Source organism: Esox lucius, chromosome 20, assembly GCF_011004845.1.
Source record: "Esox lucius isolate fEsoLuc1 chromosome 20, fEsoLuc1.pri, whole genome shotgun sequence".
Lineage (NCBI taxonomy): Eukaryota > Metazoa > Chordata > Actinopteri > Esociformes > Esocidae > Esox > Esox lucius.
In genome coordinates this window covers 26,305,663-26,332,727 of record NC_047588.1, presented here as the reverse complement: position 1 = coordinate 26,332,727, position 27,065 = coordinate 26,305,663, and the positions used below count along the sequence as shown (strand labels likewise).

The following is a 27,065-nucleotide window of genomic DNA, read 5'->3' as shown; positions in this document are numbered from 1 at the left end:
GTGTGTGTTTAATGGATGGTTCATATGGTCATGGGGGTGTCAGTGTGTGTTTAATGGATGGTTCATATGTTCATGGGGGTGTCAGTGTGTGTTTAATGGATGGTTCATATGGTCATGGGGGTGTCAGTGTGTGTTTAATGGATGGTTCATATGTTCATGGGGGTGTCAGTGTGTGTTTAATGAATGGTTCATATGGTCATGGGGGTGTCAGTGTGTGTTTAATGGATGGTTCATATGGTCATGGGGGTGTTAGTGACCGCTGGTCACCACAAGTGACATGAGGACCTGTGCAGAACATGACTGTTACCATGGTAACTGGGAAGGGTGTCAGATCGAGTTATAATTGGATAGGGCAAAATGATTGGTAGGACGATGGAGAATGTGGAGGGGGAGAGATGGGAGAAAGTGGGAGTTCGAGAGGGAGACACTGCCCGGGGTGAGTCCCTCTGTGTTGCCTGGTGAGACCGGGTATCAGACGGATGCAGAGTCTGAGCCTTACCTCAGAGGACAGGAAACACCCAGAGACTTTAGATGTAAACACACTCTGACAGATAGTATCATACAGCAAAGGAAAATCTAGCTTTTGGTTAAATGAGAACAAACTCCTACACGGATACAGGGTACCAGAGCTCCACCAATCAGACACAGCTTAGGGGGGGTTGGATTTTCTCTCATTTTACTTCCAACATTCCTCTCCACATCCTTTATTTTTCTCTTTTTGTCTGGGGGCTAGTAGTTTGTCACTGTTCAGTTCAGGTTTCCTGGTGATATATTAGCCTTCTATCAAAGCTAGAAACAGAAGAGGACAACTCCAGTAATCTCATAATACTGTCTTTTGTCTATCCTAATCAATTTTGCCTGCTAGCTTGAATGTCCATTGATAATCTCTTGTATTTCCTGCCTTATTTTTCTGCATACTGGTGTGCAATATCATTTGTTGCTACACTAGTTTATCAAACACAAACAGATCTTTTTTTTTGTCTTTGCTGATGCCTTCATTTAGTTAAATGTACAATGTTAAAATGTACTGTAATTGTACCACCTAGCTATCTGAAGATGAATGCACAATGTGTAAGTCCAACAGATAAAAGCATCTGCTAGATAACTGAAATGTAAATGTAAAACTAACCTACCTAACAAAAAACAAAGTAACTGTTCGGGGGCTATGTACGCAGAGATTTCACTTTAGCTGATCTGCAATTATACAAACCAAGTAAACTTCCCTCACAAAACAGTCCTAATATTCCACATTAGTGCTGCAACCTTAGTTTGAAGAAATATTGACAACACAGCAAAACAAGTCAGGTTAGCATAGAAAGACATAAAAAGACCCCACATCGGTAGCATTTAATTATTGCAGGGATAGAGAATGACCATATAAAATGACTCTAGTTACACCCATTAGTTGGTTGGATCATAGTTTCATAACAGTTACCTCTATTGGCAGGGCTGTACCTTGCTCTCTGTAGTAGTTGATCTGTAGTGACATGATCTTTGAGATTAGTTTATAAGCTGTAATCACTCACTCTGTCCCTCCGGGTCTAATGCCCATAAGTTGGCTTAACCATCTCCCTGTCCTGTTTCTGATTGGGTTATACGAATTCATATAACCCATCTCTTAATGCTACAACATGGTAATACCAAAGGGCTGCTTTTTGCATAATCGAAGAGACTCCATCAGAAACTGAAGAGAAAAACCCAGGACAATAGACACCATTCAGCTTTCAACACTTCGAAGAATAAGGCTGTTTAGTCTGCCATCACAAATTGTGAAACATTGTTCAGTTATTTCCCCTGCATTTTTTATTTAACCAAATAGTAGAATGTTGCTGAAAGTACTTTAGAGCTTTTCTGTAACACGTTTCTCTTGTGGTTCTGGAAAGGATAATAAGTTGTTTACTACAGATGACAGAATCTGCCTCCATTGAGCTGGTGGTGCCTGTTGTGAACTTATTGGTTGGCTCTCAACATATCCTGTGAGCTGACTGTTTAAAATGGGAAGATTAAACCCTCCCTTTATTGTATTTCTGAACCCAATAGTTAGATTTTTAAATACTTTGTGCCAAGGACATTCTATACACAAAGTTTAGACCATAATGTAGAACATTATTTTGAAGCTTGTTGAAGCTGTTAGTGAATAGTGAGGGTAGATGTACCGTGTGCTGGGCCAACAGTACATTCATTTTATAATGCAGCATGATTTTGTCTTATGTCTGTGTATGTATGTGTTACAAAGTTCACATGTACCCACCTCAACATGCCTTTTTGGGCTTGTCTGTCTGTCCCATCTCTGGCCTCCCTACTCTTTCTCCCATAAGAGAACTTCTGTTTTCACTACTTGTTTTCCCTGTTCCACCCCGCCCACTCTCTCCTCCTCCTCCTCCACAGTCTATTTTTAAACTGTGATACTCTTGCCTCCCTCTTCCCTTCCCACCCATTTTTCCCCATGAAAGTAAAAAAATAAATCCCCAACTTTTCAGTCCTGGCAAGTGTTTTCGCACCACAGCTTTTCTATCTCACTCCTTTGTATCAAAAAGCTCAACATACATACACACACACACACACACACACACACACACACACACACACACAATTATGTATTTGGGGGGTTTAGCGAGCTGCATTATGAAATGTTCTGGAATTGAATAGGCATGTTAAATGGTGGAAAAAAAATATGACGTCATTGCTTTCCTCCCCTCCGTCTCTGACTAATGGCACGGAGACTCAGAAAAATGCTCCATAAACACTTCAATCATTTAACACTCAGCTCACATGCCAGTGTACCGAACACGCACGTCATCAGTAGGGAAACTGGTGGTGTCGGAAGTGTGGTAGTGAAACTGTATAATCATTCCATCACTGGGCATTTAATACTTGCAATTCGTGCAACTCTCATTATGTACAACATCTGTGTCCAGTACTGCAACCATGTAAAACACTGGAGCAATTTGAAGTTGCACAATAGTATTACGTTCAATAGCAAGTCTAGTCCACAATGAAAAGCTTGCTTAGTTCCCCTAAGTATCTCATTAAACATACCCTATCACTTCTCAGCATTCCTGTAATTCGGTCACATGGCGTCTGTTTGCGTGTGGTGCCCTTGTGTGCACTGCTGAGTCATAAAATATGTGGCTGAGCAGTTATTCTAGTTGCTCATACACAGTACGCCATGTTAGATGATGCCTGATGACTGACGTTAACGTTATCACACAGTGATAACTGTTGACTTGTGAAAAAATTACTGTATTACTGGAAGGTATGAGATGAGCGGAAATAGAAATGAATTGAGTAAAATGAATGACGAAAGATACCGGTAATGTGGAAATGCACTTCATCATTATGCTTTACTCTCCAAAACCGCCCCAATGCAGAAGGATGTTGTCGGTACTGCACGTCATTTTTGCTCACTGATTTTTGCGGGACGTTTCTGAAGTTCTGTCAAGCTATTTGTTGCCCTACATCCGAATGTCTGTTCGATTTGCTGGCTCTGCAATCAATCATAGCGTAGTACGTAAAGTAGACCAATGGCGTTAGGACGCGGATGGGATTATGTAAAGTAATTATTGTCATATGAGTCAGCTTGGGTTTTGTAGCCAATAAATGAAAGCCAGATAAAACGTCACCGTGGGATTGAGTAACGTAAGAGCCAATACGAAGTCATGTCCCAATATATTTAGGCGCACCATTTGACCACCTCATTGCAGCGACCATTACTGGCCGAAAGACCCAACGAAATTTGCATATGACTGACATTCCAGTGCATCTTTAAACCAATCCGATGTAACGGCGGCGGGATGACAGGTGGTTGCCTGGACCAATGTCGTAGTTTAGATGTAGACAAAAGGGCGGGGCCAGGTTGGGCGAGGTTGACACACTGAAAGAACGAGAGGGGGTAGCCTAGTTTACAACAAGAGGAAGAGGGTGGAGAAAAAAGGGCCAGACGAAGAAAAGAGAAACCGTAGTGTAGAGTTGATCTCAGTTGAGATGTTATGATACGACTTTCCTTCTACGAATACCTGCCGAAGTGAGGGACTGGAGTGTATGAGCGCGCGATTGCAAGAAGATCCCCTGCGCAGAGTGACCTGCTGCAGGCTTTGATCGTAACGGACCTCACGAGCTGCTATTTTCTAAACAAAGCCCTCGATTCCACCGATTTAAGTCAGAGCATCTCTGCTTTGTTTCTTTTTTGTGGCTTCCTAACTCAATCTCGTCGTTTCCGTTGGTACAGGGAGAGCTGATCAGCAAGTAGTGTTGTGGTATCGCCCCGCTCTCTGTCAATGGGGTCCGAGTTATCTTTATCATCGCGGCTGCTGCTCTGACAACGTTGAAGTGAAATACTTTGAAAGCTGAATGTTCAGGCTATTATACTTTTTGAGAGGTTGATAGAGAAGAAGCATCGGTGTTAGGGAAAGGGCTAAAGCCAGAGGGATGTTAAAAAAGAGCCTGTATAGCGCATTGCTGGTTAGCGTGCAAAATAGCCAAGTTGGTCTTTAAACAGTAATTTGAGAGCCTGTAGGAGATATGAATGCACCAATTTATACACACTTGTATTTGACTACTTTTTAATAGATTGACATTTGATGGTGAATACGATTTCATATTGCTTTGTATCTTTATTATGATCTGGTGCAAAAGCAATAGGATATCTACTTTGGAGGCTGACTGTGTTAGGTAACCATAGGAAATACACGGCTAAACAGGCAGGTGTCTAACGGTTTTGGAAGTCTGTTTTTGGAGGTACAGACATCTGTTAATTTAGCTACCATACCAATCTAGCAAACAGACGTTATTTTAAGTACTTGTATAGTGTGAAAATAAACTGCAGTAACACATTTTGTTGTTGGGTAAAAGAAGGGTAGGGGACATGAGGACAGCAATTGCGTCTCTGGCTGCTTTCTGTTCTGCGGGTGAAGGGCCAGGGGCGTTCCCGGGGGTACGGTCTAATTTGGAACGGTGCTCTTCAAGCTCGGGTTGCTGTCTCGAGCTAAATCTAATGGCTGTATTTTGAAGTAGCATAAGGTTATTTTGACTTCAGATTGCAGTGCGTCAATTTAGAAATTGTGCACTAGACTGCCATCAACCCGTCTGGAGGGACCAGCTAACGTTAGTTAGTTAATTTGGGTTGTCACTTGTCCTCCCAACTAGAACATCTAAAGTAAACAGATGATGTGACTAAGGACAGCCTGCACTGTAGTTTATAGCTAGAAAATATCTGCTACTCTGCTAGTTAGTTTAGCTACATTCTCGTGGTGTGCCGAGTTATATAAAATATAGTTAACATATAGCTCTGGATGTGAATAATGTTAATGTCCCTTGCATACCTATTCAATTATTAGATTCCGACAGACAAATCCTTTTAATAAACCAATTTCCCTGGTTAATTTGATAAGTTTAATATTTTGCGTAACTGCCCAGATACCTATTGGACGTAGCTAACTATTGCTAGCAGTTCATGTCAGCTAGCTTGGGGAACACTGTCAGGCTTTTGTCGTCTACATGCAATACATCGGATATAAGATTGTTTGTGCTTTAAATAATTTTGTCGTTTATCGTAATTTTGCACAATGTTATACTGATGTAAGTTCCTATAGAGGAAAATTAAACATGTCCATGCGGATGGCGTATGTCTCAGACAGATGTGTTACTTTAATCCGAGGATGAAAGCGAGGCCTAGTTAACCCATTCATGTCGAACCACTCCAGTAACGTAAACAAACAGACGAGAGGGCATCGGGGGTAATTAGACCAAGACGAACATAGACCTTTCAGAATATAGTTTCATATGTATGCTGTTGCAGCTTCCGAAGAGCCGTTTTATAGGTTATTACCGGTGTTTAATTTTCAGCACTGGGGAATTTGAAATGTTATCGTCAATGCGCGTGAACGAATAGAGAATGCGACATTCGGAGAAAATGAAAGCGTGAGCAGGTCTCATGTTGGACGGATGCGATTAGGACTGAATTTTAACAATAATTTTAATATTATTTGTACTCGACACCGCCACGGGACAACTCTTAATAACACTGCGTGAAGTTGTGAGTGATCACCGCAATTGAACGACAAACGTCGGATGCAGGCATCATCAAACATTGTTGCCTTATTTCATCAATGGAGTTGCCATCCCCTACCCTAGAACAAACACACGATACTGGATCAATGATGTTTGAACACATGAAATGATTTTATGAGACATCGTAAATTGACGTTTTCAACGACCACCGAAAAGGATTTTGGGGGTAAAAAAAAACACCACAAAGGATCACATTCAGCTATGTATTCATCAGAGAGCCCTCAATACCTTCGTCAAGGACTGAGCATGTATGGTCAGTCATGGTCATTTACTACCTCGGTGATTTTAATTTGTCTTCTGAAACATGTTGAATATTGTAGCAATATGCATGTCCTTTGTAATCATCACTAACATAATAGATGCTCTATACAATTATCTTGATTAAAACCCACGTGGATGAACTTCCCACTGCTGAGTTTCCTGCCATGTTATGGGGAGCAGTGAGCCTGATTGGTTTGATTAACTAATTCGTCCACATATTTGGTTTTGGGAAGGTAGTTATAAAAGTATTCATGTTGTCATGAACTATTAACAAGTGTAAAGGCTAACAAAACTGATTTACCTAGATCTGGAAACGTTTGATTGAAAGGCAAAATGTATAGTGCCTTCGGAAAGTATTCAAACCCCAACCCTTTCTGAATTTGTGTGCTTTATAACGTGAATTTATAATTTAATTTAAAAAATGTGCCATCAATCTACACACAATACCCCATAACTATGAAGCAAAAAGTATTTTTTTACCAATATATTGAAAAGTCTGTACCGCTCAAGGAAATTCACAGACCGGTCAGAAAGCCATTCCAGTGTTTTCTTGGTTTTGTGTTTAAGGTCTTTTTTGTGCTGATGAATCTTTGCACCCAATTGAGGTCCTGTGAACTCTGGATCGTATTTTCTTCAAGGACCTCTGTATTTTGCTGTGTTTATCCATTCCTCAATCCTGACCAGTCTCCCAGTCCCTGTTGCTGAGAAGCATCCCAACAGCATGATGCTCCCACCACTATTCTTCACCATAGGGATGCTATTATGCCAGGTGATGAGCAGTACCTTGTCTTTGCCTGAACTAGTGCTTAGTGATCAGACCAGAGTCCTTCCGGGGCATGTCATATGCCTTTTACTCAGGAGTGGTTTCTGTCTAGCCGCTCTACCAGTGTTCTTTCGGCACCCTTTTTTAAATTTAGTCTAGTCTTAGTCATTTTGACTGAAATATCTGTGTGTTTTAGTCACATTTTTATCATTTGAATAATGATTTAGTCTAGTTATTGTCAAAATTACCAAAACAGCCATTTCAGTTAACAAAATGCCCATATGATTAAGTCACACTTTAGTCAAATCAAAAGTATTGCCTCATTAACTTACAGGCCTAGTAAACATATCACTGACATTCAAGTACACAGTCTTGGTTTTCCAAAAAATTTCTGCAGCAGATAAAGGGCAAGAATAAAAACATTCACCGACTGTGTGAGATTAAAACACTTGAAACAACTTGAATGCTATGTATTTGTCCAAAGACATCAGTTACAACAGCATTGACTGGTAATCAGAAGGAAAACAAATCAAATTTGTGTGAATATAACTCCTCACAACATGTTGTAGCTAACCTGCAACATTATTGATCTTAAATCGTAAATCCATATCAAATACCCTGATGGAACATATCAGAATTGTTAGGTTATAATGTTGATATATCGTATTATTAATTAAAAGTTTGAGCACAGTGTTGTGTACAGAATGGATACGTGTGACATTTTCAAAATATAATTAGCAAGTAGTACCGTACGTAATGTCAGTTTGAAATGTAAGAAATTAGGAGGGTACAGAAGATAACTGACAAATTAGTATAACCTCTTCTCCAGGCACCACGATCTTTATCTGATGCACTTTCCAATGTCCTTTTATGTTCCTGGTATTTTTCTACCTGAAATTTGTACTGGGAGAGTAGCTGTTGTGAACCTTGTCAATCCTTTCCCACCAGGTTAGAGAACAGTCGGAGAGGTATCTTTGGAATGATCTGGGCATGGCATTTGTTTTCTGCCAGTTATGGCATTGCAACATTGGGATGAGAAAGGGAAAAAATAAATTCTGCTAATGCCCTTTAATGCGTTTGATTGGACAAAAAGAAATACTGAGAAGCTGTCTTTCCAAAATCCTCCTATCCAGTTATGGTGTTTTTACAAGACTTTTGTCTCAAAGATAATTTTGTGTTGTCTCTTTTTGTCAACCAAAATGAAACATTGTTTTCATTTAGTGATTGTCTTTTCTGGGCTGTTTTACAGCCACTAAAAAACGGTTTTCATTACTATTTTTGTTCACGAAATTAACACTGCGCTTTACCATAAAAGCCTCCTTGATGGAGCACTGCAGAGATGGTTGTCCTTTTTACAGGTTCTCCCATCTCTACAAATACACTGAAGTTTTTAGTGGCCTTGGCAATTTCTTGGTAGCCTCTCTGACCAAGGCCCTTTGTGCCTGGTTACTTTATTTGTCTGGACGACCAGCTCCACTCTAGGTCTTGGCGGTTTCAAACTTCTTCCATTTCATACTGATCAAGCCCACTGTGCTCCCTGTAACTTTAAATGCTTTAGAATTTTTTTATATGAACATCCCATGACATCTCAAGAATGATCAAAGTTTACAAAAAGCATCTGACCGTCTTTGGAGTGTCATGACAATGGGTCTGAATACATTATATTATACATTTCAGTTTTTTTATTTTTATTTTTTTTTACTAAATTGTAAATTAGGTCATTACCACAAAAAAGGTGGATATATGGAAGGGATCTGAATACTTTTCAAAACCACTGTATATTTATGCTTAGCTGGCTTTATTAATGTCTAGTCACAATTATTTCATTGGCTAGATCATAAGTCTTCAACCCTCTCCTGGGGACCCCACAGCCATTCCATCTATTAGATGTATCCCAGAGCTAGCACACCTGAATCAACTGATTAACTAATTAACAAGCCCTTACCTGATGAATCAGGTGAGCTAGTTCAGGGCAAAAACTAAACTGTGAGGTGGCTGTGGGGTCCCCAGGAGAGGATTGAAGACCTATGGGCTAGATGAAAACTGCAGTTCTGACCCATAGACCTATGTGCAAATTTTATTTTCAAGGGGGAAATAAAAAATTCTTCATGTTTTGATAATCCCTCAAGATGTTCTTTTTGGACATGACTACTACTGGAGGAATCAGCTACAAATGTTTGATGTTTAACCTAGCTGGCTTAATAACAATTAGGCAAGCCGTCAGTGGAGCTGGCCTTGTTAAAAGGGGCTGTAGCAGGCCTTTCTGTTTACTACTTAATGCAAAGATGATTTATAAATAAGAACACATCTTGTAACAGTTCGTATCTGAGCTCACTGTCATATTATCGGGTGACAAATGTTTGACTTATTGTCCGATGAAAAACATTTTACAATAGAGAATTGCTTTTCAAAGTTAAAGCTGTTGAGTTATTTTTATTTGTGAATTGAAGCAGTACTTACATTTTCTTTTTTTTTTAAATCTTTTTTATTGAAAACTGAAGAATACAGAACAAAAATGTTTTTGCAGAAGATATACATTTTTCATAAAATAAATGATAATATAAACATAAGGGAAATAACCAATATTCATAACCTAAAAATAAACAGAATGTCAACCGCCTTGTTTTCTATGTTATATTTATATATATAAAAAGACAAATTAGTTAACACTTAACTGTTTGTAAAAAATGTCCTCCGTTTGGTATGAAAATGTAGTTTGATGTTCACCTTCTTATTTGCCCAACCTTCCCAGACCAGAACAGTGGCCATGTAGAAGATCCAATTTGGTGTACCCCCTGTGAGCGGTGGGCCAGTATGTAGATGAGCCCATTCCCCTAAAAAACAAAGGACATGGGATATCTTGGTTTCTGTTCACTTTGATTCAAAACTGTGAAAGTCCTCACCGGGGGTGATATGCTAAAACAAGCTTTTGGCCTTTTTTCCACACGATGCCCTAACCATGTCTCTGTATTTTGCTTGCAGTCTGGACCAACGTGGAACCCCGGTCAGTTCCTGTGTTTCCATGGCACTCATTGGTTCCTTTCCTGGCACCCACCCAATCAGATGCCTCAACTCAGCCTGGTGAGGGCCAACAACCAATCAATCACCCTCAAGCTGCCAGCCTGAAGACAGGTAGGTTTTTGGTGAAATTCACCCAAATCCCAGCAGGGTTATCGTTTGTAATAAGATCTCAAATAGGCTCGTCTTTTTTTTCTTTGTCAGAGTCTCAGGGGGCTACAGTGCTACAGGAGGCCAGCGAGGCCCCGGCCAGCCTGGAGCGAGGACCCGCAGCACGGCCCCTCCCCTCCACGGACGATTTGGCCCCAGAGAGGGAGAGGACGACTGAAAGAGAGAGGCCAGACAGTGAAACCGAGAGTGACGTGGATGACCCGTAAGTGTGTGCGATAGTGGTTTTACCGTAGATGTGGGGACCAGAAGTCTCCACAAAGATGTTCAAACCTAACAATCTGGTCTTCAAGAGGTAACGAAAGTGGCAGCAATATATGACCCAAAAAATAAAACCCCCGCCACCTTATTTCACAGATAATTTGGTATGCTAGTTTCTTTTTTTTTCTCAACATTTTTCTCTTGCCATCACTCTGGTACATTTTAATATATTGGTCTCTTCTGTCAACAATAACCTTTTCCCAAGACTCTGCAGACTCTTTTTGGTGATTGTTAGGCCATCCTGTGTTTTTAGGCTAACACATTTTTCACCTTGCAGTCCAACCTCTGTAGTTTGGCTTCTGAGGTTTTCTGAGACACCAGCAAATGTCAGATACCAGCAACCAACCCCAAAGTCAAGAATAAAGTCTAGACATTGGTCTAAGGAACCTCGTTCGAAACAACTATTCATTGAGTTGAATTTTAATAGACCGTTGGCTACACTTGGTTAATTATAGTTTTGCCATAGTATAGCTGGCGTTAAATAGCTAGCCAGTTAGTCCAGTAGACAATGTAGCGACAGTAAGATGCTTCGTGGGTCAGTGTGTTCAGAGGACTGCTGGTTTGCTGGACAGTGGAGGAAGATTCTTACAATAGCCTGTATGTAGACACACCAAACATCTCTTCTGTACAGTTGTTAAGCAGAGCAGTCGTAATGCCTCTGATTTGTAAATTGAGCACTGTTCCAAAAAATTATTAGTCTTAACATTTTCTACCAGTTTTCTTTCATTTCCTGCAATGTTTCAGACTAGCATATGGAACTAAAATTATACTTGAAGAAAACCTGCGTTGAACCACACTAACTGCTTTCAATGAGCGTGTTATAGGAGAATTTCTGCAATTCAACATAGTGCCAGGAGTGTTTACAGTCCTCCAAGGATGTATGTTGAGATTTAGAGATATGACCTAGCTAGGTTGCAAACAGCTATTTAACAGTTGTGAAAGAACGCCAGTGACTTTATTGCTTGGTAGAAGCTTCCTATGCACCCTACATTAACCCTAAGGTGTGTTCACACTGCACATTAGCCTAGGCCTAGCTGGCCCTGCTCTGTAGCAGGGTTAGCCCCAGAAACACAGTGTCAAAATAACCTGTGTGAAACGGGGTCAAGAACAAAACCATAGAACGTTTATTGTCCAATCACAAAACCTGCCCTTTTACTTTAGTAACACATGTTCTTGACGCGCGTCGTTTGCAACAGCTACAATGTATTTCTGTTTCAGTCCTTTCACTCTGCAAACTTTTGTTGTTTTATTATACCTGCTAAATCATAGCAAAGTAGTAATTGCAGCTTGCAATAACTACTTTGTCGTATTTGTCCGTTAGCCCAGGGTTAAACCTTAGCCCAGTGTTAACAAACTCTTGTGTGAACACAGGCTAAGCTAACCCAGGTCCAGTCTTAACCTGGGGCGAAGATAGCCCAGGGCTTCTGAACAATGCAGTGTGAAAAGGCCTCTAGTGGATTTACACTGGCTTCCCTTCTAAGTGAAACACAATGGTACTGTTGTTAAAATGGTTGTTTTCAGAATCTGCAGGAAAAAAATAAAATAAATCCTACCATAACCATTTACGTTCATATAAATACATTTGTTAATTCAGGATTGGCCTTTGCGAGGCTCCATGTGTCCACTGGTTGATATAGAGCAGCAGGTTGCGTGAACAAAGAGATAATGAACAAAAACATTACTTTTCCCTGCTTTTTCATTTGCTATACAAATGATAATGACAAGACTGCAGCTGTCTATTGAAATATGAGTGGTCAGGAGAGAATAGTAACTTTTTATTGTTTGTATGTTTTTATCTCCCTGCTTAACCAACTATATAATAAACGGACATTTTTCTATTTACACAAACAGTCCAAATGAGATTAGGCTTCTGCATATACCACTCACTCCCCAAGGATGTACCAACAGGGAATCTTTACCATGACTTTTGGGTTGGATCTGGCAACATTTTGGTTACTGGTCAGATGCTCTAAGTGCTAAGCCAGCAACTGTCCTAGAAAGTTATTCTTCTCTGTTTTTATCATGTAATGCTGGTATGATGGTGCGATAGATGGTTTTGTCTCCTCCTGTGGGCTCCTTAGGTTCTTCCCCAGTCATCCTGAGCCGCCCATCTCAGTGACTCCTGTGAAGAGGCGTACTCAGTCCCTCAGCGCCCTGCCCAAAGATGGGGACAAGATCAGCCCTGGCAAAGTAATCTCAGCTTGTCATCAGCCTCCTGCTTACTCATTCATTACCATGTCACTTTACATCTCTCATTTAATCACTCTGCTGAAAGACAAGAGCGTTCCTGGGAACTCTCTCTCTCTCTCTCAACTGGTCATCATTTGCTCCCTTTCAGAGGGAAAAGGACCACATTAGGCGGCCGATGAACGCATTCATGATCTTCAGTAAGCGTCACCGGGCGTTAGTTCACCAGAGGCACCCCAACCAGGACAACCGCACAGTTAGCAAAATCCTGGGCGAGTGGTGGTATGCTCTGGGACCAAAAGAGAAGCAGAAATACCATGACCTCGCCTTCCAGGTAACCCCCCCCCCCACACACACACACACACACACAGACACACACAGAATAGCCATGTGTTCTCTGAGCATTCATGAGATGACTGTTTTTATTTGCTCATCCCCTTGCTCTCTTTCTTTTTTCCACCCTGTTGTTCACTCAGGTGAAAGAGGCACACTTTAAGGCCCACCCGGACTGGAAGTGGTGCAACAAAGACAGAAAGAAGTCCAGTTCTGAGGGCAGAGGGCTCCCAGGGCCGGGGGGCAAAGACATTAGGGAGAGAAGCATGTCTGAGACCACTGGTGAGTCACTGCTGCTTATTACCCACATATATTCTGTACTTTTAATGCATTTTACACTTGGTTACTTACACTAGGTAAGGGTTTGGCATATTGGCAGCTGGTTTACCGTAAAAAGAAAGTCAGGGAAAAAAATCAGGGAATATTTCTAAATGTCTAGAATTACAGCAGTGTTAACATTTGGATGTATGCTACTCTTGGGTCAACTGCAGGGAAAAATACAAATAGCTTTTAAACCTGTCCAGCGATGTATTGAATTACACAGAAGACGATGACAACTGATCAGCCAGGTCTGAGTTCTTGTAAAAGCTGTAGGCTACTTAATGTATTAGCTAGTTTCAAGCTGCTACTACTAGAATTGGGATGATTTGCAGTACAGCTGCGGTAGGCAAACAGGGCCCGGTCCCCTTGCATGCAACCGTGCATCATCTGAGGTTTGCATTGAGTCTGAGCTCTAGCAACTCCTTGTGGTGTAATTCGCACCTGCAAGCTTGATTCTGGTTGTTGGCTGTTGAATGCCTAGTCATCCTAGCTGGTAGGTGCTGTGTGATGACAAGCAGAATACCCTCTTCGACTCTCCAAGGCATGGCTGCAGTGAGGCTACGCTCATGAGTGTGAACTTGAACTTACAAATAAATAAAGTAATAAAGTACAAATAAATATTTGGATGAAAAAATGACCATAAAGCTAAAATGGAATGGATCTCACATTATGATTTAAAATAAATGGGGAAAGAGTTGAATCGAGGAGCGTTCAACTATGTCATTGTAAACATTATTTTGGTTTGTTAACGTTGGGATAACAACCTAGCTAGCTACGTCTGTAGGCTACAAATTGTGTTTTGCTGTCATAAATTCCATTTGCTGAAGAGAAAGAGATACAATTAAAGGTGTCGACTGGCATCTATGGCATTCAAATGTTACATGTTAACTTTAAAAGTGAATTTGTAATCATCCCTGAAAAATTATGATTATCTGTCTCTCGTTCCTCCTGCTATACACCGTATGTCTCTCACTCCATGCATCACTTTCTCCATTTCAGAGCCCCATGGTGTAGAACTGAAAGGTTTGGGGCCTGGTCTGGTGGGTGTATCTGAGAGAAATCCAGGGGAGGGGCATGTGGGCCAGCTGCCACGCCCCCGGGCTTTCTCTCAGAGTGCAATGCACAGCCTGGAGAGAGGCGAAAGGGGTAACACCCAGGCCTTGGCCGAACTGGCACAGGTAAAAGACCAGTATATACTGTTTAAGCTTTCACCATCGCCACTTCACTCCACTGGAAGCCATTGTTTTCTAGTTTAGTATGTACATTTAAACTCATCCCATTTACCCACACTCTATTTTTTTAACAAAATAAATTCAGATGTGTGGGGATGGTGGTGGACAGTTTTCAGGGCGTGCCCAGACCTTGTCCCGGTCCCAGAGGGGGGTCAGTGAGGACATGACAAGTGATGAGGAACGCATGGTCATCTGTGAGGAGGAAGGTGACGATGATGTCATTGGTGAGCAACTGCTGTGACATCATCTCAACATGGTAGTAGTTGGATGTTTATTTTGGAATAATGCCCTTAGGTCCAAATTTGAGCTGTATTACACTGCTCAGAAACACAGTAATATGTGGGGCTGTTGCAGGTTAGACACCATTTTATAGGGGAACCACAGCAGATTTGGGAAATTGGTCAAATTACCTAAACTCTTATTCGATGTTGGTCTTTCTAGCTAATTTTATTGTAAGGGAAGAACAGCAATATAATGTGCTTATGTTTTTATGAAGGTCATTTTAGTATATACGAAAAACAACGTTTTCATTATAACAGATTTTTTTTATCATAATACTTAGGCACAACAGCATCAATTGTTTGGGGAGCTGTTTATTTTTTATTTGGTTTAATAACTGTAGAATATTGTTCAAAAAACACAACTAACATATTATAGCTTATTTCTATTATAATAAAAAATAATATCTAAACCATCCAAACCCATGGTCAGCCAGGTGCTTGGTAAAATAAAGAACAAATCTTTGGTAGAATGTCTAATATGAATAAAGCATTGATATGAGATGATTGTCCTCTGGCTGCTGGTTACAGTAGCCTATTGTGTCTGTGTGATTATGAGACGGAAATATTCAGCTTATGGGGGAAGGGAAACCTAGCAGATAGAAATATTACAGATATGTATTATCAGAGACATGTTGAAATGCGTGCCGGGGCACATACATAAACAATGACAACACTGACTCCCTCTGCCTCTGTAGAGGATCCATACCCTGCCAGCTCCATTGACCTGAAGTGTAAGGAGAGAGTGACTGACAGTGACAGCGACAACGCATCGGGAAACGAGAGCAGAAACGAGGTGACGATCTCGTTTTGTCGTGGGTAGATTAACTGCCAGATGTCTAGGTGATCCCGCTGGTGATCCAGTAGATCACATGCTGAAGACGTGTTCTCTTGCTCTGCAGCGCGTTTTCGCTCCGGTGATCTACTCTTCCTCCTCCCACCCCACTCCCCACGGACGTTCCATCTCTCTCTCTTACCCCTCCAAACCCTACGACGAGGGGAGAGGCGGAGGAGGGCTGTCTGAGCGCAGCAGAAAGAGAGGAATAGAAGGAGGAGGTGATGAGGGAGGGGGAGGAGTGGCAGCCCTTTCCCTGTCCTCCTCCGGCCACTCCGTCATCTCCAGCTCCAGTCCCGGAGGCTCATCTCCCTCTGCCCCCCTTGGCCTGTCGCCTCTCCTTGGCTTGGGTGCTGTCAGAGTGGCCTCTACAGTGGTGACCAATGTGGTTCGTCCAGTCGTGAGCACGCCAATCCCCATTGCTAGTAAACCCAGAGATGGAGCAGCTTCATCCAGTCCTCACCCTCCAGACAAGAAGTCCCTCCCACCGCAGCAAGCGCAGCTTCTGATTGGCTCCGGAGCAGGATGTCGAGGGGGTGGGTACTACTCATCGTCCTCGCCCAATCCCATAGGTGCAGGGGCGGGGCCAGGAGGGCTAGTGACCAGCTTGGTATTCCCGGGCCACGGCCAGCCCACCGTCCAGCTCATCAGCCCGCCCCCCCAACCGTCCTCCCATCACCCAATGCCCCCCACCGCCCCTGTTTCGGTCCCAACACACAGCCACACCAACGGCCCCCTGCCCCTCTCCTTGCTTCAGCCCCAGTTCCTCTCCTCTTCTTTGGCACCCCCTGGGGGAAAAGCCATCACACAAGTACAATACATCCTTCCCACCCTATCAGCCAGCTCCAACCCAAAGAGCCCCTCCCCTCAGATGCACAGCCAGCCAACCAGTATCTTCAACCTGCCCACAGCTCCGCCCACCCACATATCCTTGTCCAATGGGAAGCAGCCTGGGTCAGGCTCGCTAACAGGATACACCTCGAACCCAGCAGTGGGGGTGGTCAACCCAGGAACCAGAGGTAGGGGGAAGAATGATGCACCAAAACTGGGAACATGCGAAGCTGAAACCGTTATAAAAAAAAGGCTAAATCTCATTCTTCTCATTCTTCTCTCAGTGCAAACCCAGTCCCCAGTCCTACAGGGCAAGATGCTGGTTCCCATGTCAACAGTGAGGGCGGCATCTGCCCCTGCCCAGCAGTTCCCTCTTGTTGCTCCATCTCTTCCAGTTCAGAATGGAGCTCAAGCCGGAAGCAAGGTAAGCGGGGGTTACCATTGCAATGACAGAGTCACTGTTTCCCCAATTCACAAACATCCATGTTCTCACTTTCTCCATCTTCCCATCTCTCTGATAGATCATCCAGATCGCTCCCATGCCGATCGTCCAATCACAGCTACAGCAGGGGGGGGCAGTGCATCCTGGGAGCCCTTTTCCCGTTACCATGGGAACGGCCACAGTAGTGGCCCCCGGTTGTGCCCCTTCCCAGACTGTGCTGCTGCCGCCCCCGCCAACCAGGTAGGAGGACACACACAAGCTCCATCTAACAGTGCCTTGTCAGCGCTGCCCCCCACTATAATACATAACACAATGGTTTTGGAAGAAGAGCAGCTCTTGTGTTGTGTGTTGGTCATGCTCACTGCTGCTGGCCCTGGCTTCCTGTGCCTCTGCATTGAGTACCACCCCCTCAGCTCACACACCACCACACACATGTACACACACACACACACACACACACACACATCCTGTTCCTGATACTGATGCTTTTCACAGTTCCCCACTAACACCCACCTCTCCTGTATTTGACTCTCCTCCTTCACTGTTTCATCTATCCTCTTGTCTCTCTCCCACTCATACACACTTTCTCTTCCTGCCTCACTCTTTCATCTCACACTTTCTCCATTTGTCTGTTGTTAACCCTCCCTTCTCATCTCTCTCAGGATAACCTATGTCCAGTCTACTCCGGGAGTCCCCTCCCCTCTGCCTCTGGTCTCCACAACAACAGGCCCCTCCTCACAGCAGGCCCATGCCACCCCAGGAACTGCATATGTTCCATCGCCCATAGCAACACTAGGCTTCACAGCCATAGCCCCTCCTGGACAGACCCTGGTCCAGCCCCTCATCACAGGTTGGTGCAGTGACTCAATATTGCCTTGTGAAAAAACTCTTTTAAAAGTGAATATTCTGTATACTCATACTCACTATTTCACTGTTTCAATTATAGTAAATAATTATAGGACATATTTTATAGAACTCTGGAGGGAATGGGTAGTTACTTTTAAGTAGCATGTGAACAGGAACAGTAGCAACCATAAAAACTCCACTCAGTTGTGAAAACAGGAACAAACATTTTCCATGCAGAGACATCCCTCAAGAGGTATCAGAAAAGAGCATGAGAATATACCTTTTAATGTTTCGTAAAGCTGTGAAAAGCTAATGTCTCACCCACAACCTCTGGAGTTCATGTGCAAGCCTTCCTGGAGAGTCACCCCTTTTGAGCGTTGTGGTGTAAACAAAACTGTCTTGTTGAGTGCTCCTACTACATTTCTTAAAAGCATAGCAATGTTTTTGAAAGATCTAAAAATTCATTGGTATTACATTTTTTATTTAACATTTTTCCTGAAGGAACATTCTGATTCATACGGAATGTGTTGATGTAGCCTTAGAAATGCTGCTGTCCACTGACTATGCAATCAAATGAAGATTGATTTGTTGTAATGGAACTTTAATGTGCTATTGTAAGCCTTAGAAAAGTCACAATTCGACTTATTGCAGCTTTCTGGTGTGAGACGGATGCAGAATTGATTTAGTTTAGCTAGTTAACTTGCCAACAACTTTTACCTATCTGTGCAGCTTATATTATTATATGAATGACACTATATGAAAACTTTACTATATGTTGATTATTTGCATGTTAGTGGTAAATGTTTCATATTGATGCTATCATTACTTATTCCTGAAGAAAGTTTTCAGCTTGAGTATTTTAATGTTGATATACAAGAAATTAAACCTTTGTCTGTATGGAAGCATATGTGAGTCTATAGTTAACTTAATTCAAATGTAAATGCAATCCCACATTGCATTTTAATTTTGCACTTTTTCCTGCATTATTTCAATCAATATGTTTAAGTGAGGAAAATGGCATTAGAGCATGGAAATGCATTGGCAAGGATGGCGCTGTTTCTCACTTTTCACGTTTGAATTTTCATTAGAATTTTGTTAACCACAAAGCGGGGCATGACTATGAAAATGAAATGCCAAATGGCTTTTCATTCACATTTAAATTTTGATAGCGAATGTACATACCAGTACATGAAATTCAAATGCAAAATCACATGATTGCATTTTAATTTTCAGACTGACTGAAATAACGCAGGCCAAAGTGAAAGATGAAAATGCAGTGTGGGATTGCATTAACATTTGAATGAAGTTAACTATACACTTCCATATGTCTGTACATGAATGTGAACTGTTGCATTTTCTCACATGTAATATGGTTTGGTGGATATTCAAAAGTGACATATTTTAGAAAGATGGTTTCCTGTTGAATTGTTAAAACCCTACGCTGACTGGCTACAGTGATGTTTGTCTGTTTAAGCCACAGAATGTCTTGATGTAAGCTACTTTGACATGTAGGCGAGGGCGTAATGCGAATTTCGTGAACGTTATTTCCATGTTATGTCAATTTAAAATTCTAGCATTTCTTTCTCTTTTCTTTCTCCTCCAGGTCAACCTCCCCTCCTGGCCCAGTCTTCCACCCCCCCTTCTGCTTCAGCCTCTGCTTCTGGTGGCCAGTTAGTCACCGCCATCTACCCCCCCACCAGTGTCACCGTGGCAACGGCACCCCCCAGCATGGTGTACACAGTCTCCAGTCCCTCCAGTGTATCCCCCCACATCCTGCCCAGACACACCCCCGCTACCAGCGCAGCGCACACTCACGCACACGCTCAGACCCACGCGGACCGCCAGACAGACAGGCACAGCGGGGACAGGCCCGCAGACAGACTGTCCCAGGGTCAGTCGGAGAAGGCGACAGACAGGGAAGCAGAGAGGCAGGCTATGCTGCCGGCGTACGGACAGACGGACAGGCCGATGCTGGCGCCGGCAGACAGGCAGACGGAGAGGCAGGCCCAGGTGTCAAATAAGAACAGCGGCTCGCTGGTGCCCCCGAGTGGCTCGTCGTCAATGCGGCCCTGCAGCCCGCCTCTGTCCTCTCACACTTCCAGTGAGTCTCAGGTTCTCGCAATATCTAACAGAGATCTAATGCTAAAATGTTTCACCGGTAATGATTTCTTTCTTACTTACTTCAGCAGGCAGTGCACCAGGCACTCCAAAACTCCCCCAAGTACCAGCGAGGACCCCTCAGAAAGTCAAAGCTACAGTGGCCAACATCCCGGTGGGCAGCTACGAGGGAGGTGGCCGAGGAAAGGAGAGGGAGAAGGACAGAGAAAGGGAAAGGGAGAAAGACAGAGAGAGTGCTGGCACCAACACTAGTTTTTCCTTTGAGCTGGAGCGTAGCGGGGACTCTGGGTCTCCATCTACACACAGTCACCTTTCTGAAGAGCTCCCCTCTGCTGAGGGACATGTCCCCGGGGACAACACTGACACACGCTGCAGGGAAGCTGGCAATAAGGAGGTGAGCAAAATGGAAGCTTTTTTGTGAATATGGCTTCTTTTTAATAGTTTTTATGATCTGTTTTGAGAAAGCATGTGATCACACGTGATCATACTCCAAAACGTACGTTGTCTTCCAAAACACAACTCTTCCAGCACACCGTGTCATTCAGCTTGTTATCCGTACAGGCTGGGTCGAAGGATTCCATCCCATCCTCACCCCTACCCCCTCCCTCGGCGCCCCCTACCTCCAGTACAGACCCAGCCTTGCCACCCCCACAAAGCGACAAAGATGTACCTCCTCCCAAAAAGGTGAAAGCCCGTCCCCCGCCACTCAAGAGGACCTTTGATTCTGTTGACAAGTGAGTAACCCGATGTCAAGCCATCTGTCCATTCATACCGTGAATCCATTAATAAGCATGTTTCTTTGTGTGTCCTGAGTCATGCTGACATAATCCCCTTCCAGTGCCTTATTTCACTCTTTTTATTTCCCTCTCTCTCCCCCTCTGTCCCTCTCTCTCTCCCTCTCTGGTTCTCTTTCTCTCATTCTGTCTCTTTCTCTCTTAATCTGCCTTTCTCTCATTCTGTCTCTTTTTCTCTCATTCTTTCTCTCTCATTCTGTGTATTTCTTTCCCACTCTGTCCCTATCTTTCCTAGGGTGTTGTCTGAGGTTTATTTTGAGGAGCGTTTTGCGGAGCTGCCAGAGTTCAGGCCAGAGGAGGTGTTGCCCTCCCCCACGTTGCAGAGCCTGGCAACCTCCCCCCGCGCAATACTGGGCAGCTACCGGCGAAAGAGGAAGAACTCCACAGGTAGGAGGTCTGACAGAAGGAGGGAGGGAAGGTCCCAGGCAGAAAAGGTGCATCCATTTATATTCCTCTGGCGTTGAGGCACCTGCAGAACATCCATGTTCCTCTAACCTCCACTGCAGACCTGGACTCGTCCACAGAGGACCCTGTGTCACCTAAGAGGAAGGGCCGGCGGCGCTCCAGCTGCAGCTCGGAGCCCAACACGCCCAAGAGCGCTGCCAAGTGTGAGGGAGACATCTTCACCTTTGACCGACCAGGTAGGAAACACACTGCATTGTGTCTTCATGCTAAAACAGCGCTTCCCGTTCATGTGCTGTTTTTGACATGTTCATATGGAAATGTAACGGGTTGATGTAAAAGACTAATCTGAGGGTGTCTGTCAGCCCCACCTCCAGCGTGCCCCCCTCCAGGGACAGGTGCTGACGGAGAGGACATTCTGGGGGAACTGGAGTTTGACAAAGTACCTTACTCGTCTCTGAGACGCACCCTGGACCAGAGACGAGCCTTAGTCATGCAGCTCTTCCAGGAGCATGGCTTTTTTCCTTCAGGTCAGCTTACCCAGCAGCACACACACATACACACAGAATCACAAAATGTTTTTTCTTATCCTTATGGGTATCTGAAACCCCTAAATCCTTGTTCCTTAACCCCTAATCCTAATCTTAACCTAACCTCAAAAACGTAATCTTTATGCCTAAACATAACCTAGCCCTAATGTCTTACCATATCCTGTTATGCCTGAACCTAATAGTAATACTAATTTTAACACTGTATAAAAGTTTCCCCTTAAGATTAACCTTTACATTTTTGGTCTAAGAGTATTTCATAAAGCATTTTAGCGCTGAAACCAGCTCCTAAATCTGGGAAAAGTAGTCAAGAGGACTCCTAAATCAGTAAGACCAAGTCACAAACAAACCTAAAAGGGCTGCTGCTGGCAGGCCACCTTGTAATCAGGTTGACGTTTTGGAAACATGATACTGAGCTTTTAGCAAGGTGTCACCTTAATCGCAAGGCGATCATAGTAGAGCTAGTCAGGGATACAGTCACTTCACCAACAAATAGAAAACGCAATAACATCGGAAATCAAGGGCGTGTCAGCTCTACACTACTTGGCTACAGGGAAAATGCAGCTATGCAGCACAGACAAACTATATGTATCTCAATCATCTGTCAGTATATTATATTACATCAAATAATAAATGCCCCATCACTCACACACCTGATTCAAACACAAGGCTTGATGGCAGGTTGATTACGTCAATCAAGTGGGTAAGTGGTAGGGCAACATTTAAAACAGGTGTGTGAGTGATGGGGCAAAAGCAAAAAAATGCACCCCTTTGGGTCCCAAGGACCAGGAATGGGAAACACTGTTCTAAAGTATTGCTATGTGTAGTGCTGTTTAGGAGTCCTCCTAGTGGTAAGATAAAAACATTTGTGAATACAGCCCCAGGTCTCCAGGTGTAAACAGTCGTCTCTGTCCAGCCTCTGTAGTTTTTCTCCTTCCAGCCTGTAGGACAGTGTTAGTTGACAGGTTCTGTCATTCTTCTATGTCCAGCCTATAGGACAGTGTTAGTTGACAGGTTCTGTCATTCTTCTACGTCCAGCCTATAGGACAGTGTTAGTTGACAGGTTCTGTCATTCTTCTCCATCCAGCCTATAGGACAGTGTTAGTTGACAGGTTCTGTCATTCTTCTACGTCCAGCCTATAGGACAATGTTAGTTGACAGGTTCTGTCATTCTTCTCTGTACAGCCTATAGGACAGTGTTAGTTGACAGGTTCTGTCATTCTTCTCTGTACAGCCTATAGGACAGTGTTAGTTGACAGGTTCTGTCATTCTTCTCTGTACAGCCTATAGGACAGTGTTAGTTGACAGGTTCTGTCATTCTTCTCTGTACAGCCTATAGGACAGTGTTAGTTTACAGGTTCTGTCATTCTTCTCTGTACAGCCTATAGGACAGTGTTAGTTGACAGGTTCTGTCATTCTTCTCTGTACAGCCTATAGGACAGTGTTAGTTGACAGGTTCTGTCATTCTTCTCCGTCCAGCCTATAGGACAGTGTTAGTTGACAGTCTCTGTCGTTCTTCTTTTTTCAGCCCAGGCCACTGCAGCATTCCAGGCCCGTTACTCTGACATCTTCCCGACCAAGGTTTGTTTGCAGCTGAAGATCAGAGAGGTCCGCCAGAAGATCATGCAGACTGCTGCCCCCTCCGAGACAAGTGATGCCTCCTCCCTCCCCGGACCCTCCGGCACCCAATCAGGCGAGGGAACTGGAGGAGGTGTGGAGCCATTGGGGGAGGAGGCAGAGCAAGAGGGGGAGTGTAGTCCAGAGGAGCCGCGGGATTCAAAGGAGTCTTCTAGATGAGTGCCGCTGACCAATAGGTGATGGACCAGGTAGCCAAAACCCCACTTCCATCACTTTTTTTTTTTTTTTTTTTTATTGAAGCCACTCCCCTCCATTTTTCCTTGGAGTTGGTCCTGTATCTCTCTTTTTCCAGACTGCCTGGTCAGATTGAGCATGTGGAATAGTCATAGAAAGCAAGTGTCTGTGTTTACAAAATGCATCAGAGGAGGAATTTTTCTGAACTCAAAAGGGGATTTTTTTTGTGCATCATTCCCACCTCCATAAAAAGGACATTTAAAATGCCAGTGACTGACACACACACACACAGCTGATGAATTCCCAACTCCAATACCCACACTTGAATTAGCAGCAGTAGTATACTTATTATGAGGTTTCCATGTATGCCTGTGGACTATGGACCATACAGTAATGACTCTCCACCTGTAACACATTGCCTTGGACCAGGGCCTATTAAGACAGAAAAAACGATCACCTAGTTGCGGGACTGTTTTGAAGGCCACTTCCATTTTTAAGTTGTAAACATTCTTCTTTGCAATTAGCTAATCTCTTCTGATAACCCAGTTTGATCCCTCAGAAAGGATCAGCCAATGAAGTTAGAAATCCCACTTATTTGACTACTTTAAAATGGTTGTAGCCCTGAATCACAACATCAACTCAAGGACAGGTTATTTTACAGATATGATTTTTTCATTTCTGAAGGTCATTTAGCTCACTAACAGATTGTCATTGTTCTTGTTGTTTTTATAATGGGAGTGCATGGGAAACAAACGCAGTTAATAGGCTGCTGAAGAGGGTCTGGATTAAATCAGGTTCCCATTGCCTCATCTGCTTGACATTAGGGGGCTGGGCCCTCACTGGCTTGGGATGATACAATTGGATCCTGCCTGTTACCCTGGTGATAGACCAGAAGAATCCTTGTTTTAGTGGTTTATTTTTCACCACTTTATACTATAAAAATAGACCTTCAGTACATGTGAGGGGGACTGGAGTTGAGGACCTCACCCACTCTTCTCATGATTGGCTCCAGAAGATGCCAGTAAGATGCGGGCAAGTGTTCCGCTCTTGTGATTAGTTTGCAATGAAGGAAGGAAGCTGTAAAAGAGTCGACACGCACATCATGGCTTTCCTTGGGACTGAATTTGATCACACTGTCACTTCAATCATATTTTCTGGATGTCTGGACTAGATGGGAACCCAGAGGACAGCAGGCTGACTAGGCCTATTCCTTCTGATGCCAAGCAGTTTTATTATATAAAATTTTTTTTAAAGATAACAAATTGATTTTTAATTAAACTCATGTAACTTTCCAGTTCATTATGTTCTTTATTGTATTATACCTGTTACAACTATTACTTCTGTCATTGATATAGTGGACCTGAACCATGCTGAAGGCTGGGGTGTCTTTCAGTAGATTTGTATTCAAAGTGGCTGCGGATTTGTCTTTTCTCTGATATTTAAAGAATATGTATGAACGTGTTGGAGAGGATCAAAACAGCTGCAAACGACTGCTGACAGAGATCTGCACGACACAAATCGCAACTCATTTTAATTTGCTAATTCATTGAGTCAGTGGTCATTTACATTGTGGTTTTGATCATCTTGAACACCGCTTCTTCCACAGGTAATGTATCTATTAACCACACCCTCTCTGTGTACAGTAGGCTAGTTGCCCTTAATCATTCCAACAGCCTTATTGGCTGCTGACATTCTCGCTACCTTCAAATTTCTCACATGCTGCTCTGATATTCTAATGTAGGCCACAACTCTCGTCAGATAATGTAGCCTACATAGCTGATCTAATAATCAATGATTAAACAGCTGTAATAAAAATCCATCTAGTTATTTGAACTAGGACTTAGAAACGGCTTAAAATCATAAAGCACACAAAATAATGTAATGTTTACTTGTGTCAACTGCAAAAAACAGCTCCCTTGCTGAGCAAAGAGATTTTAATGGAAATGCCCATTCAGGGAAGTGTGCCATGCAAAACGATTGATTTGCCCAGAGGTTGAACTGAAAGCCAAACGTAATGTCTTAAACTGCGGTGTAAAAGTACTTGACTGTGTTCGCCAGCTTAGGGAAGTTCCTAATTAAGACCTAAATGAAGGTCTCAGGAACTTCCTTCACCTGATGGATACAGCTCTGTAAATCACAGGGAACTTTCCTGCCAAACATCGGCTATAAACGTTTATTCTGGGAGGGCTTGATCAAATAGCATTTAATAGAGTTTTTATTACAGTTGTTTTTATTTTTGATGGTCAGAAATATGAAGCAGAGGTGGGTTACATTATCAAGTTGATCAAAGCAACATGTGAGAAATGTGAAGGGGGGGTGAAATTCAACAGCACAGTCAAGAAAAGTTGGGGGGGGTGAGCTGCAACTTGTCTACTCCTTCTAGAGCATAACGAAATGAAATACGCAGAAGGTTTTTGTAAGGGGCAAAGAAAAGACAACGCAACCTTTGCCTTTTCCTCACCCTTGTTTTTTGGGTCTTCCTTTTCAATACCCACGTCTCACCCCAGTGAGGAACTGGGATGACGTTTCTATTCATTTCAAAGAGGAAAACGACGTGCGATAACAGTGCAACCTTATTGATTTAAGTAATAAGTATGTTTGTTTTTAACAGCCCTGTGTTCCCCTTTTCCACTCCCCTGCTACTAAGGGAGATTATATAGCCTTACCACTTGTTTGTTTCTCCACGTCATTTCTTTCCCTCCTTCCTCCCTTTGTCACTTTATTGTTCTCTCCAGACCTTTCCAGTGGGAGGAGAGAAGCCCAGGGGGGTGGGGTGGAGGGGAGGTAGTACAGACCAGGGGATAATATTGGTTGTGTTGTACATATTTCCTGTAGGGTCAGAAGACTTATATTGATAAGGAACAATGTTGTATTGGACTTGTTGGAGTTTACTCTGAAATGACGCCCTTACAGGTGTAACTGCAAACATTGACAAATGAATAATAAATATGAATATCAATGTTTTTGTTACTCATTGGTTTACTGAGATGCAACAGGGAAATTTCTATGAATAATTTAAGTTTGTATCTGTATTTTTCAGTATACAAATAAATAGATGTTCAAGTTAAGATTTTCACGTTTTTCATCTACACACAGATGGGCCATGGTTGTTTGTCCAAGTATATCATTTTAGTCATTGGGAAGAATGCTAGGACAAGCAAAGACATGCATTTTTTATGGTTTAGCAAGACACACTCAGGCATGTGAACAGGTAAGGCTCAACCTGTGCAGAGCACATGCCCTTTGCTATCCAGTGCCCTTTCCAGGTGACGTGCCCGTCCACCTTGGTGACGTGCGTCGCGCACACAGGCGGCCATGCGTCATCCGTCCACTTTACGTGTGTCACTCCAACGCATCGTCCGTACACTTTACACGCGTCACTCACTCTGAGACATCGTCCGTCCACTTTACACGCGTCACTCCGACACATCGTCCGTCCACTTTACATGCGTCACTTCGACACATTGTCCGTACACTTTACGTCACTCACTCCGACACATCGTCCGTCCACTTTACACACGTCACTCACTCCAACACATCGTCCAT

General features: G+C 43.1%; 1 protein-coding gene across 3 annotated transcripts in view; it reads left to right on the top strand.

Annotated features, from left to right (window-relative positions):
* The window catches only part of cicb (capicua transcriptional repressor b), a 53,312-nt gene extending 26,832 nt beyond the window's left edge, over positions 1-26,480 (top strand). Inside the window, exons 3-21 of one of the 3 annotated variants that reach the window (XM_020040947.3) lie at positions 10,076-10,225; positions 10,316-10,484; positions 12,622-12,730; positions 12,879-13,061; positions 13,204-13,342; positions 14,381-14,559; positions 14,723-14,837; positions 15,590-15,687; positions 15,794-16,745; positions 16,842-16,981; positions 17,079-17,239; positions 17,662-17,849; positions 19,449-19,946; positions 20,032-20,357; positions 20,525-20,697; positions 20,993-21,144; positions 21,264-21,398; positions 21,525-21,689; positions 23,236-26,480. In XM_020040947.3, coding sequence (XP_019896506.2) covers positions 10,076-10,225; positions 10,316-10,484; positions 12,622-12,730; positions 12,879-13,061; positions 13,204-13,342; positions 14,381-14,559; positions 14,723-14,837; positions 15,590-15,687; positions 15,794-16,745; positions 16,842-16,981; positions 17,079-17,239; positions 17,662-17,849; positions 19,449-19,946; positions 20,032-20,357; positions 20,525-20,697; positions 20,993-21,144; positions 21,264-21,398; positions 21,525-21,689; positions 23,236-23,504 — 4,301 coding nt within the window. In that variant the 3' untranslated portion in view covers positions 23,505-26,480. Of the gene's footprint in view, positions 1-10,075; positions 10,226-10,315; positions 10,485-12,621; positions 12,731-12,878; positions 13,062-13,203; positions 13,343-14,380; positions 14,560-14,698; positions 14,838-15,589; positions 15,688-15,793; positions 16,746-16,841; positions 16,982-17,078; positions 17,240-17,661; positions 17,850-19,448; positions 19,947-20,031; positions 20,358-20,524; positions 20,698-20,992; positions 21,145-21,263; positions 21,399-21,524; positions 21,690-23,235 lie in introns of all 3 variants that reach the window. The other 2 variants (XM_020040946.3, XM_020040945.3) reach the window with 2 other exon arrangements.
* Positions 26,481-27,065: the final 585 nt, after the last annotated feature.